Source organism: Neopsephotus bourkii, unplaced genomic scaffold (assembly GCF_033783945.1).
Source record: "Neopsephotus bourkii isolate Nb327-2 ecotype Australia unplaced genomic scaffold, CSIRO-AGI_Nbou_v1 NB_1820, whole genome shotgun sequence".
Classification (NCBI taxonomy): Eukaryota; Metazoa; Chordata; class Aves; order Psittaciformes; family Psittacidae; genus Neopsephotus; species Neopsephotus bourkii.
Window position 1 is genome coordinate 4,254,554 of NW_026902293.1, and position 20,182 is coordinate 4,274,735.

Consider the following 20,182-nt stretch of genomic DNA (forward strand, 5'->3'; position numbering starts at 1 on the left):
ACAGAGTCAGCCAACTGACCCTACAGGCTCATCAGAAATTTCTGTTGTGCCTTTCTCTGATCAACGAACTGTTTAAGCCACAAGAAGCATGAAACTGCTTTTTATTTTTGTATTCTAACACATAAACAAGGCTCCTAGTGAAGAGCAGCAGCAGTGGCAGGCTGAGGTTAGTGCTCTCTATGTAGTAGCCCTTCAGCCTCATCACAGACTCCAGGGCTGCACAGACAGCAAAGTAAAGCTAAAAATGCATAGTCAGTCTTCTGAAAATCAAGACTACTCCTGCATCTGCAGTAGGCAGAATAGTTTTTATTGTACTGTACTGGAAATGAGTTTGAGCCATGTCAAACCCAGGGTACAGACCTGCAGGTGTTCTCCATGTGATAGGACTGTCTGTGAGGCATATCAGCTTTTACAAGATTTATATCCAAAAGACTTAAGGTCTCTCATTTCTAACAAACAGTCACATAGCCTTACTCCACTATTTAACCTCAAATCTGTAAAAGAGACATCTCTGCAAAGGTCTTGTTTTCCGAAACACTCAAATAATGAATAACATTGGAAGTTATCAGAGGAGATGACTGAAGAGTATTTATTGTTGGGGGTTTTTATTTGTTTTTCATAGTCAAGTTTTTAAATTCATAACTACCAAAACTGACTGATGTTAATGTCTTGCTGCCTCTGGTGACAGGCAGGAAGATCTGCTTCATGCTCTAAGGAGCTGAGACACACAGGACACACACAGAATTGCAACAGAAACACAGCGCCTACTACAAAGATGTGCACCTAATGCTCATGAAGAATATGAACACTGAGAGATTAACATGCTTATATTATTTAAGTTCTCTGATAATAGTTGACTAGTCAAAAGGACAACAGTGATAGGACAAAATTAACCCTGTTCCATGTGATTAATTTAAGCATTTTTTGATGAAAGGAACTCAACAGTTAAGCTAAATACTTTCAAGGTTAAAGGTGTGCAAACATGCATGAACAGACATGCATTTTTTACTTCAAAAAAATTAAACTAAAATATGCAGCAGAAATGAAATTTAAAGGACAAATATGCACTGAAAGTTTAATTTTAAAAAGTTAATTTCGCAGAAACTAACCTGAAAGTAATTTTCCCTTTTTCTAAGTTTTTTTTATTTTATTTATTTTTGTCTACAGTCCTGACCGAAACATTTCAAAACTTACTTTTTTACGTAGTTTTTCTGCAGCATCTAGTTCAGCCTTAATGGTCTTATCAAACTTGTTAAAGAGCTTTGGCTTCTTCTTCTTCTTAGCTAGAAGAGATTTAACAACCACACAGTTTATTACCTTTTTCATATTTCACATCAGTTGTTTAGAATAATGCTTAATTACTGACTAGTACTGCGCTGGTAAAGTGTGTGATTTTCAAGTAAGGCAATTGAAATTGATTTTTTTACCTATTACAATCACAAACTCCTGTATGAAAAAGCAATCTTCAGTGATTTCAACTGAGTAACTTTGCAGTTGAGGTTTTGATAAAGGATTTTTCATCTCATATATCGAAGGATTTTTTTTTTCAATGAGTACAATTGAAATGGAAAAATAAAGAGAATAAGCATTTTTTTCATATTTATATGGTATTATGAAAAATATCATTACCAAAACGTGTTATCAGTTTCTAAAGTTGTGCCTATATATGTCTACTTCCTCATCTAAAGCAATTAAAAGAGTTTATAGAAATCACAGTTACTTAGGGTAGGAGGGACTCAAAAAGTCACGTAGACCAAATTCCTGCTGAAAACATGTTCAATGCTGAAACGCCTGATCAAGACCTCTTAAAGTGATCAAGTTTCCACAGTTTAGCATGCTACCACACAGTAGCAGAGCAGTAGCAGTATGTAGCAAGCCAGCCTTGAAGTAAATTGTTTTGAAGCAAATTGAAGTAAATTGTGTCAATTTAAACAGCCATTTACTTCATAGCAGTTGACTCTTAAACAATGTCTATTTGGTTAAAAGATGCAAATACACCTACTGAAGGATATGACAGTACATAAGTGCTTTTCTCCACATTTGCTGTAGCTAAACCCGGTTTCATTAGAAAAAAAACCCAACCTTTTCTGACATAAGTAAGGAAAACACATATTGCCTGATTCAAGTGACTACTAATTATGTATATCTGTAATTAGTAGCACATATTGTTGTTTAACTTATGCGTTACTGCTTTTTTCCCCTGTACGGAAAAGAAGTCATTAACAGCATGAAAACAAGTAAAATTATTTTCTTTGCAGAACTTTAAACAGGGAATGCTTTAACTGACATGTGTAAAGTTGAACCCAGACACCATACAGCTTCACATCACAAGACTGCTCCAGTGCTGTAAGCAAGTATTTTGGATAACAAGGTGTTGTAACTAGCCATGTTTTATTCTGCTTCCTAACTCCTTCGGTGCATGCTTCAGGAATGACAAGAGCCACCCACATGCTACTGGAAGCTGTGCTCATGACTCATTAAATGGTACTTTCTCTCTGAGACTCTGATGCTACACAGAACTTGAAGCAGACAAATCATTTCAGCTACTTCAAACCCTAGAGAAAAAACAATGCCTTAATGTCCTGGGTTCAGCAATAGCAGTCATTTTTCTCCTTAGTAGCTGGTGCACTGCTGTGTTGACTTTCAGCCTGGGAACAATGCTGATAACACCAATGTTTTCAGCTGCTGCAAAGTAATGATTACTCCGATCAAGGACTTTCTCAGTCTCATGCTCTACCAGGGAGGAGGGGAAGCTGGGAGGAAGCAGAGACAGGACACTTGACGCAAACTAGCCAAAGAGGTATTCCATACCACAGCATGTTATGCCCACTATATAAACTGGGGGCAGTTACCTGGAAGACCCAGATCGCTGCTTGGGTCAGGCTGGATATCAGTCAGCGAGTGGTGAGCGGTTGTATACTTTTCCCCTGTTATTTCCTTTATCATTATTATTATTGGTGGTAGCAGTAGTGGTTTGTGTTATCCCTTAGTTACTGGACTGTTCCTATTTCAACCCATGGGAGTTACATTGTTTCCATTCTCCTCCCCATCCCTCCCAACACCACTCTTATTCAGACACCAGGACAGAAGAGCAGAAATGTTACTTTCAAAGATGTGGTGCACATAAAGAATGGAAGATGGTCTGGGTTATTCCTGCTTCAGGCAAAGGCAAACCCACTCATGGGATTGCTTTTGCTTAGGGACCTGGATATACTTGGTGGGTAATGCGGGAAGATGGGGAAGTCTGATGCATACCTCAATGGGATCTGATTTTAGGGGAAAACAGATTGAACTCAACTGTATGCTGTTGCCTGCTATGTAGCACTTTCATAGCCCACCAACTAGATGTCTTCAGGTCACCAGCCACTGGCCCTGACTTCCCTCAGACCACCATCCCAACAAAGAATGAACTTTGACGAAACCAAACAACCTCAGCAGTGACCAGATGAGTTCCATGGTGTTATCTGCAAGCAACAGTCCAATACTGCACACCATCTCTCCTGCTCTGAAAGACTGTTACAAGAGATGGAGCCCAACATCATAGACCGGATGAACTCAACAGCTTTATAGGGACTGGTCCATGCACTAAGGAATGATATCTCTCTCACTTTGTGTGTGTGAATGTATATATATATATATATGAGACAAGAGTGATGGTATATTGAAAAATGTGAGATCTGAGCATGGCCTGAATGGTACAGAATAAGGGGTGGATACTGTCCTGTGTTCAGCAGTAGCAGTCATTTTTCTCCTTCTTAGTAGCTGGTGCAGTGCTGTGGTTTTGACTTTCAGCCTGGGAACAGTGCTGATAACACCGATGTTTTTAGTTACTGCTCAGTAATGTTTACTCTGACCAAGGACTTTCTGAGTCTCATGCTCTGCCAGGGTGGAGGGGAAGTTGGAAGGAAGCAGAGACAGGACACCTGACGCAAACTAGCCAGAGAGGTATTACATACCACAGCACATCATGTCCGATATATAAACTGGGGGCAGTTACCTGGAAGACCCAGATCACTGGTTGGGTCAGGCTGGGTATCGGTCAGTGGGTGGTGAGTGGTTGTATTCTCTTCCCCTGTTATTTCCTTTATCATTATTATTATTGGTGGTAGCAGTAGTGATTTGTGTTATACCTTAGTTACTGGACTGTTCCTATCTCAACCCATGGGAGTTACATTCTTTCGATTCTCCTCCCCATCCCTCTGGGAGCAGAAGGAGGAAGAACGGAGGGAGTGAGCAAGTGGTTGCATGGTTCTGAGTTACTGGCCGGGCTTAAACCATGGCACTTAGTTACTGCTAAACCAATGCTAATCCCATCCAAGACTAGAGGATCTTGTGATCTCACAAATCTGAGATGCTTCCATACCAGATGAAAAAAAAACCTCCAAAACAAAAACAACCATCAGCGTGGGCACCTGTGGTTCTTTCTGTGTAAGACTTTACTGTCATTATCAACACTGGATTCAGACAGCTCTGCATGAAGAGAGGTTTTTACATTACCTGCATAAACTACTCTGCATCACTGGTATGCAGTTATATAGATGCTATTGCTGTTCAGGGGTAGGGGATAAATACAATTGAAGCAGGATTGAAGTTATCCTACTAAATTCCATTTACTTATTCACAAAGGTCGTATGAAGCATTAAATATAAAAATGTATTAAGATCTATAAAGGAAAGGTACTAAAGAAGCAGTGCATTAAGATTATTATATCCCTGTTGATCCTTCTTATAGCAGAAATTACTGTAATTTTCCAAGGCATTAGCTACCAAGAAGTTTAGAAGGAAAAAAACCTCCTGGCATACAGGGCTTTACTCTTTTTTCAAGATAAACTGCCAAATAGCACACTTTAATATATTGGGTTTGCTTCCCTAAATACTTTAGAAATTTAGTTATCATAAAGCTGAACTGATCAAAGAGATGCTTTCTTTGATCCTTCTTTTTTTTTCATTTTTTCCCCCCAATTTAATAATATAGATGGCTTTAATGTCCTTTATTCATTCTCCACAGATAATACAGTAGAAATGCTTTTCAATCTGTGGTTGATTCCAGTCTTGCTGTATCTTACTTTAATTTCATCTATTTCATAGGAAATTGATGTCTTTACTGCATTTTCACGCAGTTGATGAGAATCACAGAGTGGTTGAGGCTGGAAGGGACCACTGGGGGTCACCTAGTCCAATCTCCCTGTTCAAGCAGGGACACCGAGAGCACAGTACTCAAGATTGTGTCAAAACAGCTCTTGAATGTCTCCAGAGAAGAAGACATGACAACCTATTCTGGGCAATCTATTCCAGTGCTCAGTCATCCTCACAGTAAAGAATTTCTTCCTCATGTTCAGCTGGAACTTCCCATGTTTTACTTTTACCTGTTGTCTCTGGTCCTGTCACCTGGCACCACTAGGAAGAGTCTGGCCCTGTCATCTTGACACCCTCCTTTCAGATACTCAAATACATTGACCAGATCCCCTCCCAAGCCTTCTCTTCTCCAGGCTGAACAGGCCCAGCTCCTGCAGCCTTTCTTCATTGGAGTGATATTCCAAAATCTTCACCATTCTAGCAGCCCTTCACTGGACTTGCTCCAGGAGCAACATTGTACTGGGTAGCCCAGAACTGGACACAGCACTCCAGATGAGGCCTCACCAGGGCTGAGTAGAGGGAGGATCACCTCCCTTGACCTGCTGGCAATCTCTTCCTGAAGTAGCCCATTGGCCTTCTTGGCCACAGGGGTGCATTGCTGGCTCATAGACTACTTGTTGTCTACCATGACCCCCAGGTCTCTCTCTGCAGAGCTACTTTCCAGCAGGTCAGCACCTAGCCTGTACTGGTACATGGGGTTTGTCCTGCCCAGGTGCAGGACCCTGCACTTGCCTTTGTTGAATTTCAAAAGGTTCCTCTCTGCCCATCTCTCCAGCCAGTCTAGATCCTTCTGAACAACAGCACAGCACTCTGGGTATCAGCCACTCATTCCAGTTTCATATTGCCAGCAAGCTTGCTGAGGAGGCGTCCTAACCCTTCATTAAAGTCACTGACAATGACTATGGAGTACTTCACTGGCTCTGTTCCAAGTGTTCATACCCCTTGAATCCAGCAAAATCCATAGAAACATCTCTTATCATGATAGCAAGTATCCCTTCACCCCAGACCTTGAGTCCACAGTAACTGACAGGTATGGTCGGAAGTTTCTAACATAACGGCAATGGGCCTGAAAAATAAAATCTGTTTATGTGGTTTTGTGATTTATTTTTCTTTTTTGTCTTTTGCTAAAAATATGCCAGCTCAGTTTTACAAGAAACCATTGCTACTTCTAAGGTCCAGCTTGCTCAACAGTAGGTGTGGATGAACACAGAGGCATCAGCCCAGAGAGTGAACAAAAACCAATTATCCCTGAGGACTTTTAGGTTGGTTGAGTTCACAGCTGCTGACACTGTGAAAGTGTCATTTCTTGTTAGCAGGAAAACTAAGGCATGTCAGTTCCTGTGGATACATGATCTGGGGAGCTTCCAGCTGGACATCAGCACAAAACACTTGGTTTGTTCCTGTTCTCCAAGTAGGAGGCCGTACATAAAAGAAAAGATGTCACAATTAATATGTCAATTCTCAGTTTTTATGGCATGAATGAAAATCTTTAGCTAAGAAGCTGTGCATTCAGTAATATAGGAAAGCTATCTGTCAGTTTTCTAACTTCCACTATTCATGGAAAGACAAAGAGTCATTTGGTCCTTCTCAAACTCAGTAAGCACAGCACCAGTGAGGTTCCCCTGAGGCAAAGGAAAGATGTTTTTTCCACCCACCAAGAAACTCCTACTGCCTATGGGACACTGTTTCCACAATTCCTTTGACATTACAAGGAAATGAGACAGAAACAGAAGAAAAAGAGAATGAAAATTTTACAAGTCTGTGGCACAAAGCTATGACATCTTTCCCTTCATATCTAATTTCAGTGATGCATTGGAAGAACCTTTTTGCAACCCTCCATTACAAAAAAATGTATTATTTTCCCATTTTCAGTGCAATTATATATCAGCTCTAGAGCAGCAGGAGATCAATATGAAAAGCTGGAAAGGAGCTGTTAACATAAATATTATTCAGCTGCTAGGCACCAATATAACACAACAAACATTATATAATGAGCAATCATTTTCATCTTCCATTCTACTCCTATGTTAAAGGATTCACCAGGGAGCTTTCAGTGTAACCATCAAGTATTCCTCTATATTAACCAGATAGCTTGCTATGTCTCTGCAGGGGTATTTTAATAAATTATCCATTGCCTCCTTCCAGTGTAATAATCTTTTAGCAGATGTGACCCAATATATTACATTAAATGTTACAAAGAAGTTACGTTTTCAGAAGAAAAAAACATGCAGTTTTCCTTTAATGACTTACAGATTTCACCATGTAGCTGAAGCAATGCATGATTACACAACTGCTAGGGTGATTTGTAGTCCAAATCTGGTTGAGCATTAAAATGGTAATAATTCTTTTATATATCATACTATGATCTTGCAAGAGTAATACTGAGAATTTTCAATAATGGCTTTGTACGTAAGGATAGGCTTTCTAGCTGGAGACCACCTCACAGAAAACAGTTTCCACTGTCACAGCAGCAAACTACAAGTATTATAAGAACTCCACACTATTTTTTTTCTGTTGGAGAATAAACAAGCTGTTTCATACCTTCCTCTGTATTAAGATATAGAAGAGAAGGAAAAAAAACCCACCTAAACCAACAAAGCAAACCCAAGAAGAAAAATAGTTTTGAAGTAGTTGCGTATTAAATGTGCAATAAAGTTAACAGCCTCCCACATATCCAATGAAAGATGATGAAATAGCTGTTTTATATACCTATTTTGGAGCATGAAAACTAAAATACAAGGCATATTTTATGCTTTTATGTTGAAAGGCACCTTGTCATCACCAAAGGCAGTGATGGTCTTTTCTACAAAGGACAGAGAAAAACCTTTCGAAAAAATAATGAATGCACTGCTAGCTACCTTTCAGACTCCAAGTCTGAAATCACATGAGAAAGTAACCAAATGATTAAAGGTGATAAAAGCACGTACTTTTGAAGAATGGTTTAAAAACATTTTGTTAGGGGTGGGGGGACAACATTTACATCTGAGTAAGCAACAACAAAGGGGGAAAACGTAGTAGTAAAGAGCTTGCTACTGGAAGAGGGGCACTCTGTAAAAAGTAGCTACAGAGATTAGAAGAGTAAATTATTCTCTACCACCATACTCAGGACAAACAATAAAAGGCTTAAAATTGCTAGAGCAGAAAATTTGGATTGAGCATCCAGAACGAGTATCTCTGAGAAAGCACGGCAGAACAGATTGCTGAGGGTAGTGATGGGATTCTAACTCCCAGAAATTTGTATGAAAAATCCAAATAAGTATTTGCCAGGAACAATGTAGTCAGTTGATAAGATCTTTGGTCAACAGAACGGACAAAGTAAGCCAAAGTAAGTCCCACCCAATCTTATTTTCTACCATTTCTGTAATATACTACTGTACATCAATGCGCTTTCGTGCTAAGGTTATAATTACATAGGGAACTTCCATTCTCTCGTTTGTTAATTAAAGAAATTCCCCCAGAAGCTCACTGTGCCGGTCATCACTGTGACGGAGATTCCTCTTAGCCTTATACCAGCAACAGAATATCGAAGTTCAAAACTAAATGGATCAGTTACAGATTATCCGATTTGGCTAACAATCATGTGTTTATGTTCTACAGCTTCTACTCATGCACTAAGCTTCTATTGTTCATCTCCTTTCTCTTTCCTTCTCCTGTCATCCTCTTGTTGAACCTCTCCCTTCTCAACCTCGATGCCCTACTGAATTTCTTCTCTTTCTTCTACACTTGCTCTCAGTTTGTTCCTCAGTCCAGCTCTTCCTATTATCCCCAACTTGTTCTAAGAGAACTGTCTTCTTCCACATGTGTTGCTCATGCCCTTCTTCAAGGGCCTTTTCCCCTAAACTCTTTTGCCCCAAATCCCGGTTATTCACCACCTATTATGCTGCTACTCTCAGTCTCTGCTGTGTACTTCAGAAAACAATTAGGTCTACAAGCAGTCAAGAGAGTGACTCAAGGAAAGATGAATGCAAGTGACAAAGCCTCTCTGCTGTCCCATAATTATATGTGCCCCATACCAAATGGTGCTGACAAGCTTAAGTATCCCTTTTTGAGAAACACTTCACCTATTTCTACATATGATGCAGGACTGTGTTAATTACCTGCAAATTATCATACCCTGAGCAAGAAGCAGCACAACCACTCAGCTCTGCTGTAGTACCTGATGGTGCAGCTCTTTGCTCTCTAGGTAAAAGGTCATTCATTTAGTCATCAGTTGAGCTTGTTGCCTGTGCTCCGACAGCTGAAAATTAAGGCAGCTAAATTTAGGTTTCTCTATGTAGACACATATACATTGCTGCAACCTTGAAAAATCTAGTCGTTACAGCCCATGGAGTCTAAAAAGTGAGTTGAGCATGAAGTAAACACCTACTAGGTGATTAGCTGAATGTTCTACTGACTGTACAGATGGCCACTGTATATAACGCAGTTTGGACACCACACCAGCACATGCATCCACATGCACATGTCTTGATCTTGAACTGAGACCCATCCAGGTTGTTCTCCTCATTCACTGACATTACTGTTAGATACTAACTTACTCCACAGACTGTTTGGAAGCCAAAAGTGTGACTGAGGAAACAGTTCATTCCTTCCTTTCAGGACCTGATCTTGTAGAAAGTTCAGAGCTGCAAGGAATGGCATCAGAGGAAATCTTGCTCAGGTCTGAAAATCTAGATCAGAATATGCCGTCCGCTTTGAGACACATGGAGATACAGCAGCAAACAGGGAGTGGGCAGGGGATGGATAATGAAATATAGAGGCCAAACACAAATGTGTCTCCACTGATTACTAGCTGTCATGTGCATGTGTGAGCTAGTATTTTATAACTGTTAATACTACATATTCTTACAAAGGAAAAAACATACACTAAGTTCACAAGAAAAGCTTTTTCTCTTATTTTTTTTTTTTTTCATTTGAACACTGGGGGGGGGAGGAAGAAAATATCAAATCAACCAGGGCAAAGTACATCTTGTGAAGCTACTGAATCTCTTCCTTGAAACCTTCAAAAAAACCCAATTTTTAGAAAGGCATTTTCAAGATGAGCTTTCCCAGGGCAAAATATAATTTCAGAAAAGCTACAAGTGATTAAAACAATGCCTTGTGAAAGCACTATGAATTACTGGCTCTATTATTAACTTTTGCTCTAAAACCAAAAGGCTAGTAACATTAACAATCAAGTTCTGTAAATCTTCATCTGAAGCAGATCTGTATTTTCTTTTAAGTAACTGTCCAGACAAACAGCATCAGGCAAATAATTTTGCAACTTTTATGTTGATTTTATTCACATAATTATAAAGCAAACATGATTTTGGGATGCTTTACAACTTATAATACAAAAAGATACTTAAGGAAATAACAGTCGAGAAATGAAACTTTTCCAAAATTTCTAGACAAATGTCTTCAAATGATCAAATGTCTGTATGTTCCTGTAGAACTGAGCAGAACACAAGGTTTGAAGTCAGTGTAAAATGCCAGGTAAGCCAATTATGTTAATGTGGTAAGTGCATTAAAACCAATTACATGAAGTACCAGGGGCAAAAAATGTATGGAAAGTAACAGTGACTGGTACACGTACGTGGCAAAAAATTAATTACATCTGATCATAACTCCAAAACAATACAGAACAAACTGGTATAAAAATTGTAACAAAGTTGTAGAAATATTGTATCTGAAATAACTTGTAATAATATTTCTGTAATGGAGTAAATGAACCCTTTCTAGCCTATCCTGAAAGGAAGGCTAAGGAAAACCTCATTCTCCTAAAAGAGGAAACACCTCTGACCAAACTGATCAGACATCAGCCCGATAGCTCAAAAGAGTTAATAATTTCATTAACAAGCACAGAACAAAAATATTGAATACTATCATAATTACCTTTCATGATCAATACACTTTCTTTATGTCCTAAAGTTACACCATGCATTTGGCATTTTAAAAGCAAGTTATTTTTAACTGGGTCTCAGATATTGTCTACACTTAAAGACTTCAATTAGTTGTTTTCTGAAAAGATCATTTAAGGGATGGGATACCTTGAACACAACACACAGCATGAATTGATTTTTCCTCACTGACATCCTCCAAACCTCTGATTAAAGGCCACATGCACATTTTTGCTCCTGAGCAAAGTAAGTGGGAGGCAATATCACACTGCTACTAAAAATCTCAGAACAATTAGTGCTTATCTCTGAAAAACAGTAAGGACTTCCATACGCTTCACACAAATCATCTCTCGCTCTTGTGCCTTGTAAAAATTTGGGAGGAGATATTCTACAATTCTGTGATTTGATTCTGACATGATAAGCACTGCCAGGAAGAAGGACACCACAAACAATGAGCTTGTTAGCTGATGTGCAACTATGGCCAGGAAAAAATCCCAACTGGGACTTGCTAAGGCCATTTTCCACCCATTTTTGCTGCCCTTTTCTGCTCTTCCTCCATCTTTTGCTCTCAGCACTAATACCTTTCCTAAGTCCTCTGCTCCCTTTCTTATGTTCAGAGCACAGGAAAGTGGTGGAGTGGGAGGGCAGGCTTTATCTACTGCACTGGAGCTGGCAACTTGGACCTGTCGCATACATTGGTAGTGATGACTGACATCCTGGTTGGTTCAACTCGGAGGTCTGAGAAAAAGGGTGCCTTCCACATCAGCTAAACTGTACTGCTTTAATGTTTGGAAACTAATGCTGTAGGATTCATAGTCAATAGAGAGGGGCAGTAGACTCCTCAGTGATTATGAGTCCCTATTACACAATTGGCATGAGTATTTCTTCTTAAACATGCCTTTAATTAAACTTCTAGTTCCTCAGAAACAGCAAGGCCATAATGTCACAGTCTCTGAGGGTGGGGGGAGAGAAAATGAGGATAGAATGACACTGCTTCTTTTCTAACATAAGTGGGATTTAGCTCTTGTGATTAGTTTTTTTATTCCACTTGTCATTATAGTATGGTAAGGGAGCTTTCCTGGCAGCTTCCTCTATCTTGCATCTGTGACTACTGGCATTCAAAACAGAAAGCAGCTACAACTCTGGCTTTTAGTTAATTACTTCATAGGCATAAGGATTCAAGATAAACCACAGTCTTCACAGCCACCTTGAGGCCACATGGTTTCTAGTTTTTGCATTGAACAATACACTGAAACAATCCTGCTGCACTAACTGTAAGCTGTGCTTATGACTAGCACTTAAGTTCTAAACTGTAGGGGTCATAACCATATAACGATGTCTCTGTTTCTCTCTCACATTGACAGAAGTAGACAAGTGGGGGGTGCCATCTCAAAGCCTGATCTGAGATAAAAATCTTCTTAATGTGATGTGGTCTCATAGCCACTCACAGCAAAGGCTCCTCCTGCCAGTTCTCTTTCTTAACAAAGGCTCCTCCTGCCAGTTCTCCTTAAACCATCAAATTCTAAGGAAGCCATTTCCAGGGGAGCTTGGTTTTCTAAACACCCTCCTATCCCTGCTGTGATACAAATTTAGTAATAATGCTCTTGGCAACCTGTGAATGGGTGCCTTAGAAGACAAAGATAACTAGATAAAGATGGTCACTGTAATACTTCCAATTAATTTTGTGACCTTCTGTTTTACTAATTCCCCCCAAACCCTCCCCCAAATACTCCAACCTTCCAAGTTCCAGTTTCAGTTATGGGCTTAAAAACATGTATCTACACATTAGCTGACCAACCACTTCTACCCGCAATTCAAAATTTACCCTAGTAATTGTCCTCTCTCCTCATACTAGGCTCATATAGTCATCCAAATTAGCTTCTGAAATTGTACTGCCTCTCAGTGGGTGCTCAAATGAGAATTTGATGATGATGAAAAACTCCTGTCACTGTCTTGTTGTTTGGGAAGCTCATTAGGTGAGATACAGATAGTGTAAGTGATCCACTTGGTTTATGGGCTTCTATAAATGATAACTTAGAAGGTATAAAAACAAGTAACCGCATCTCAACAATTTAAAGCCAGTAGCACTACAATAATTAAAAGATCCTTCTAAATTGTACTGGCAGAACAGGCAATACCTCTATAATCAGCTTATCTGGGGAAGCAATCAGACAATAAAAACTGAGGCATTTTAGGGACTAATAAGGCTGTGGAATCTAATGACTATAATAAATCTTTAGCTGCAGTTATTCCAGAACAATTTCCCTTGCAGTAAAAAGTATTCTACAGGGTTTTCTTCTGAAATTACTATTGGTTGGTTAGATGCTGATTGCAAGAAACAATTGTGGTATGATAATTTTATTTTTGGCATGCATTTCCATCATTCACTTCTCCCTTTCATCATGAAATCCTTTGGCTTCATTCAAAGGTTAGAATCAAGCAACCAGTTGACAAGGCCAGGAATAAATTTTTTCATTGACTTTCTGTACAAAAATACATGCTAATATTCTGAAGTCCTACACATTTAGTTTAGGATGATGTTATGCAGCAGTTTTTGGCTTTGAGAACTACATTTCTATGAAGTACAACATTGGCCATTTTGCTCAGAGCTCATTTTTGATGCAGGCTACAACTAAATGCTTAAGTATATCAACAGGTAGTATGTATACCCTTAAAAGTAGAGCTTACAAGGGTGGAACTCAGCCCGTCCAACTTGATAATGCTGGAGGTGAGCTAAGCATGTAAGCTCTCCCCATAGCCAATGGAGCTCTAGATAAGGTTCTCAGTCAAGTTTAGGTGGCAATTCATCTCACCCTACAGCAAAAAAGCCCTACATTTAGCCAGAACTGCATATAGCCTCCACAGGTTATGCAGGTTACAGGTACCACTTTGGAAATCCTACATATTGTATGAAAAGATAAAGACCTATAGTAAACTGAGGTGAATATTGACCCTGGTATCAGAATGACACTTGTGGGGCTAACTGTGGAATGACATCATTCTAAGCCTGCCTTATGTATACCTCTGTCCCTGATACAACACAACTGTGTGATGCAACTCCATTTTCACTTTCATGTTTTATCAGTTCTGAAAAGTGAAAATTATTGTAACTACCTATGCTGATATTCAGTGCATGAAAGAAACATACTCATTGCAAAAGAATGATTCTTCCTATTATTATACAAATTCTTTACCAATATAAATGAAGATTCAATATATGCCAATATAAGCAAAAGTCAGATAGACTCTGACCCCAATGAAAGAGATCGTGCGAGCTCCATGCAGTTACAGGGAACGCATGGTGGCATCACCAATGTGATTGTAAGGAGAACAAATTCACAAATACTCTTAGCAAAACCTCACTTTTCCAACAAACCTGCTTCTGCGTGTTCCTAAGCCTTCCCGGGTTGACAAGGACTGATTTTAGTGCCACCTCTCTCCCCAGGCTTAATACAGCAGACAGTGCTGGACCCAGCTTTTTTTGGCTGGGCAGCCCAGGTTGCCTCTCACCTACAGATGCAGGAGGAGGTTGGTGGCCTCCTGAGTCCTAATCTAGGAGTATAACACTGAACATTTGACTCCTGAAACAGTATAAGTTTTTAACAGCAGCCTGTGACAATGTAAGAGGGGAATATCTTGATATCAGCTTTGGAAATGTCTATTCACTTACAAAAGCAAACACGCTTTGGATGTTTATTCATCTCCAGTTTATCTACATTGTCCAGGAACAAAGCTTCACTCCTATTTAATATGATTTAAATCAATCCTCCCAGAAAGCATGCTTTTGAATTTCAGAAGAACCGAATGTTAGGTTCAGGCTTACCTTTTTCTGTTTTGTCTTGTTCAGTTTCTTTTTCACTTTTCCCTAGAATATTAAAAATATTATTTCATTGAAATAAATTTATGTTAACTGTTTATGATAAGACATACAATAAAATTCAGCTTACACGCAAAATATCACTGGCCAAAAACTTTTATTTTTTGAAGTAACCATAGATTACTGTCTGAACTACATAGTTACATAAAAGCTCTTTCTCTACAGATACTTCAAATATTACCTTGTTGCTCTTGTCACAAAAGATCTGATAAACTTTTTCCCCTTAGCTATTTGGCAGATTTCGATGATATGCATTTACAATGCAAGCTATTTTGCAAGAATAAAAAAAAACCCCGTTCAATAATTAAAAACTCTTGGGACCACTAGTTTACTACATATATATATGATTAAAATGCACAAAATATTAACCTCAATTGGGAACCCAGGTCTCATTTTCAGAAATGACTTGGGAATTTAGAAGCTTTGGTCTTTCTTCACCTTTTAAAATAATTTAACCCATGAATACTCTAAGCATCTGAATGCACAGGTAAATATTAACTAAGCACAAGAGTCTAAGGTAAACATTAACTAAGCAAAAGATAGACTACATACTGTTCCAAAATCACATACACTTATATTCTGAAGGCAGTACGTAGACACAGGCTTGTTCTCCTCTTTTTCTCCTCTCTGAGCATTTTTTGATCCTGCCCTACTCTATAAAATTTAAGCATCCTTCCACACAATTCTAACATTATTATTATTTCCAGTTTCATCCCAATAAGCTTCCAATATTTCCTTCCAATAAGCTCAAGTGAAAACACTAAAACAAGAGGCCAACTGACTTTTCAGTTAGTTATTTTTCCTCTCTAACATATACTCTTTAATTTTGAGGTATACGTATACCTAAAAAAAAACATTTTATTTCATTCCTAAGTCAGTTAAAGACAGCTTGTCAGGATATTCAATCTTCAGAGCTTTTTAAACTGACTACTCAGAAGCTTTATATTGTGAATACACCAGATATAAACACTGAGAACCTTTGCTTTTTTTCCTGGAGAAATTGAGTTATACGCACACAAAAAATCAAACGATTTCACATTCTAAATTTGACCCTTTACTACAAGGTGACAACTACTACGACAAAATGTGCAGACAGTACAAATGATTTTTATATTCAGCACAAAGCAGAATAAGTATTGACTTGATTATGGTATGGTAAATTAAATAAATATAGCCACATTGGAAGTCATTCACCTCTTCAATTGCATCATAGAAACCAGATTGTAAATTAAAGTGAAAGAAATGACAAAAAGATCTATAGACTCAGTTACATACTATGCGATAACCTGGAGAAGGAATATTATTACTATAAAGGTGTATTAAAGAAACCATGTTTCAGTACTTGCTAAAATACTGGCTTGGTTATTTTTGCTTGTTTTGTTTTTTGGTTTTGGTTTGTTTGGGTTGTTTTTTTCCTCATATACCACACAATACATAAAATGTTCATGTCCATCTGTATGGCATCAGAAATACAGTATTTTTAAAAAGAGCAATAATGCAGGTCCAGATGAAACACAATAGCTTATATACTCATATTTCTACTATTTTTACCAACTAAAAGCCCATGAACAACTCATGACAGGGCAGTAAACCGTTATATAACATGCTACGTAGCCACCCATTTTCTCTGAATCTTTATCAGCAACAGTTGATATTCTCACCTGACCTCTCCTCTTTAATTCCTGCTACTCAGCGACCATCTTCCACCCATCTTGGACATCCATGTTATTTCTGCAACTTCTCTTCCATCACAGGAAGAACAAGGTATGAGCTCATCACTCTATAGCCTGCTCCTATTTCCCATTTCCTGCCTAGCTTCACATTTCCTTACTGAGGCTCACGCAACATATAACCTCTGCACCTATTTATGTACTAGGATCTATTCTCCACATTCTCAGACCTTTTTCAACCTGTATTCTCCTAAATTAGCATCTGCTATTTCTAACAAAGGTTTAAAAATATGCTCTCTCAAAGAGGATATGATAGCAAATATCATATATAATCTTGATACAGGGATATGATAGTAAATCTTGAGACTATTTTGTCATTAACTTCAACAAAAAAAAATTCTTAGCTCTTCAAACCACTCTCACCCTTTACTCAACTTCTGTTTCCAGCAAAATAAATCTAGTTCAAGATCAGACAAAATTGTTTTAACCAGTCTCTACAGTCTAAGACTGCTATCACTGTGTAACGTATAACCAGATATTCCTAAGAAGGTTTATATTATAAAGAATAAATTTATCTTTCATATAACAGTATGTCTATAAATATTTGTGAGTACATGTAACCATGACCCAAATGATTAGCCAACTAAAAATAGTTTCAGACCTTGTAGTAAGAAACCAAATCAACACTGTAAGTGTACAATACAATTTGTTATTTAAATGTACATAATTCTTGAAACTCAAAATTACATAAAGATATTCAGTAAAAACATGACGTTTTCCAGTCTCTTTCCTATATTTAACCTTATCAATTTACTTCTTAGAAAGAATAGGGTCATCATACGATACCTTTCCTATCACTAAGAATGTGAAAGTCACTTAAATTTTCAATATTAAAATCAAACTTTAGTATTTTATTTAAATTTGATTTCCATATTGCTATTTCTTCCTGCAATTTTCAAAAAAGCAACTGAATCCAAGATTTCACAGATTCAGTGAGATATAGCAAGAAGCAATGTAGCAATGTGAAAATATAAAGATGTAATCTTTTTACTTTTCTTGAACAGTTCTTTATTCAGCAGCATTTCATCATAAAAATATGGAGGTGTTTGAAAACTGAAAAGATTAGGGAATACTTTTGCTTTAAACCAGAGAACTGCAAAGACATAATGTCCTTGCCAGATTTCTGGTTTAAACTTTGAACCATAACCCAAAATATTTCTCTATGAGAGGTAGATATCATACTTCCCGCACACATTTATGGCTGTTAAAGACTGATATCTCATCCTTTTTAGTTACAAATAGACATTATGGGCAAAACTCAGGCCAAACTGGTTGCAAAAAGAAGAAACACAATGCAATTACTGAAGACAGAGCCGTTAAAGAAATGCCCGTTTCCTTCACATAATACCATCCAGAAAAAAAATTCTTCCATTTGCTACATTTCTTTCTCCAAATTGTAACTTTGAAAAATAATAATGTTCATTAGTAGATGGGGCAAGTATTTATCCCCATAATTAATATCTACAACATTTTTAGAAAAAAGAATGACACTAGAAAGACAATTATATTCTTCTGTGTTTTATTGCAGCCAAACATTAAAACAGATTAAATATACGTTTTTTTAATAGTTCACTTGACCTTGCTCAGCTTGGCATATTTTTGTAAACATGAAGCACATAAAATCACATACCCAGTTACAAAATACTTAGAAGTTGATCACAGCATAATATATTCTCACAGTCCCATAATTCTACAAATAGGCTGCCACTGTTATATGAAAAGTCCTCCATATACCATTCTAAAATTATTCCCAAGCTTCCTGACAGAATATGGCTTTGTAAAAATTATTGCTCTGCAATTCACAATCACAGGTAATTTTACTAGAATATCCCATCCCAAACCACATCACAGTCTAAGAGTTTTATTGCTTTCCTGAAAAGTCTAAAGAAACCACTTTGGGACATCTCTTTGTTGATCAGATGTACCACTCACTTAAGTGGAGTCTTACTGAAACGCCAAACAAAAAAAGGCAAGCATATATGATGCCCCTTTCACTTTAAATGTAAGCAACTAAAAACCTGACTTCAAAACAGTACTACAGAAATTTAAAATTTCCCTGTCAACCAAAAGGCAACCACTGTTAGGGTTACCAAACTGATTTTTATTTTATCCTTCAAAATTTATCTTATTTCTTCTAACCTCCCATTTCAAGCTTAGCAATTTCCTAAAATTATAGCAGTCATTCCTGAGCCAAAAAGGAACACATGCAAAATGCCAACATCAACAACAAAAAAGTCTTCGTAATTGTGGAACAGCAGCACAGAACAGGTAAAAAGTATACCTGTTATATTAAAATTCTAAATAACTTGAAGTCTAAATATCAGATGTGCCATTTACAAGAGCATTTATGATGTTAGGTCTTAAATTTTGATATGCTGTTTTCTTAAGGTTGAATTTTCAATTTTTTAAAATACAATTTACAAGTCGTGTTTAAGCAAATTTGACTTCAAATAATTCCCTGTATATAAAGCTTACTAAATTATATAAAGCTTACTAAATTCTGCATTATTTCTTATTATTTTTATTATTTTACTGAATTCAACTTGATTCCAGCAACTCAGTTTCACTGCAATGTACAGACTCCCTGCCAAGCTATTATGCAGTTTCTATGCATTTTCGCTTTAAAAATCAAATGTGAATAAATAAAAGGTTCAAATTCACACATAAAAGTTTTCTGAAAAAACTAATTTCGTAAACTGTCCTTTTACTACCATGAATTAAATACACACATTTTGTACCTTGTTAGACTATTTTAAAAATGCCTGAAATTCATGTAGTGTAACTGTTGACATAACATCAGTGCAAAGAGATACAAGCCAAACTTCACAGCCTAGTGTGTGCCTGATTTGTATTTTCACTAAAATGTAGTTAGGCTGTATGCTATATCAGCAGTTATAAGACATCTAAGAATTCATAATATTATATGTCTCATGTTACCAAACTGCTCTGTACATACTGTATGAATCCACAACGAAAGATATATCCTAAAATCTGAAAAAAAAAAAATAAATGTACTTGCTGCTGCATTATAAATAGATTATTAACAATTGCTTGAACAGCACATCAGAAATGTAGCTCAAAGTTGCAACTCCATCACAAACACAGAAGAAAAATAATGAATTCACTAAGGGGGGAGAGGGGAGCAATCAGACAGGAATGTAAATTAAACATTCAAGTGTTAAAAAAACCTTACTAAAATGACAGTTGGCTAAAACCCATTTACAGTATCTTAGTGTTCATTCTCCAAACCCTGAACTGCTTGGTAATTACATCATCAGATCTATTACAACCATCTGCTCCCCTTTTGTAGCGTATGGTTAGGGCTGGTCCTCCTGATGTAGGGACTTTTCTTTTGAAGCTTTAAGTATCTGAAAAAATAAGGGGAAATCTATATTAAAGGACCAACCAAAACACAACTTACTCTAGAACAACCACAGAAAAAAAAATCTTAAATGCTAAAAAATGCAACTTTGTATCAGACTAGTTAATTTGAAAAAACTACCATTTCTAGGAGCTATCATAATGAATATGCACAAAGTTGCTGGGTAAGGTGGGAAATGTAAA

At 37.5% G+C, this 20,182-nt stretch overlaps 1 protein-coding gene across 7 annotated transcripts in view; it reads right to left on the reverse strand.

Moving 5' to 3' along the window:
* Window positions 1–20,182, reverse strand: part of ASPH (aspartate beta-hydroxylase) — a 111,066-nt gene that overhangs the window by 33,426 nt on the left and 57,458 nt on the right. For all 7 annotated transcript variants that reach the window (XM_061342824.1, XM_061342826.1, XM_061342827.1 and 4 more), the window contains 2 exons: window positions 14,835–14,876; window positions 1,195–1,283 (listed from right to left, as the gene is read on the reverse strand). In XM_061342824.1, the coding sequence (XP_061198808.1) occupies window positions 1,195–1,283; window positions 14,835–14,876 (131 nt within the window). The remainder of the gene's footprint in view (window positions 1–1,194; window positions 1,284–14,834; window positions 14,877–20,182) is intronic.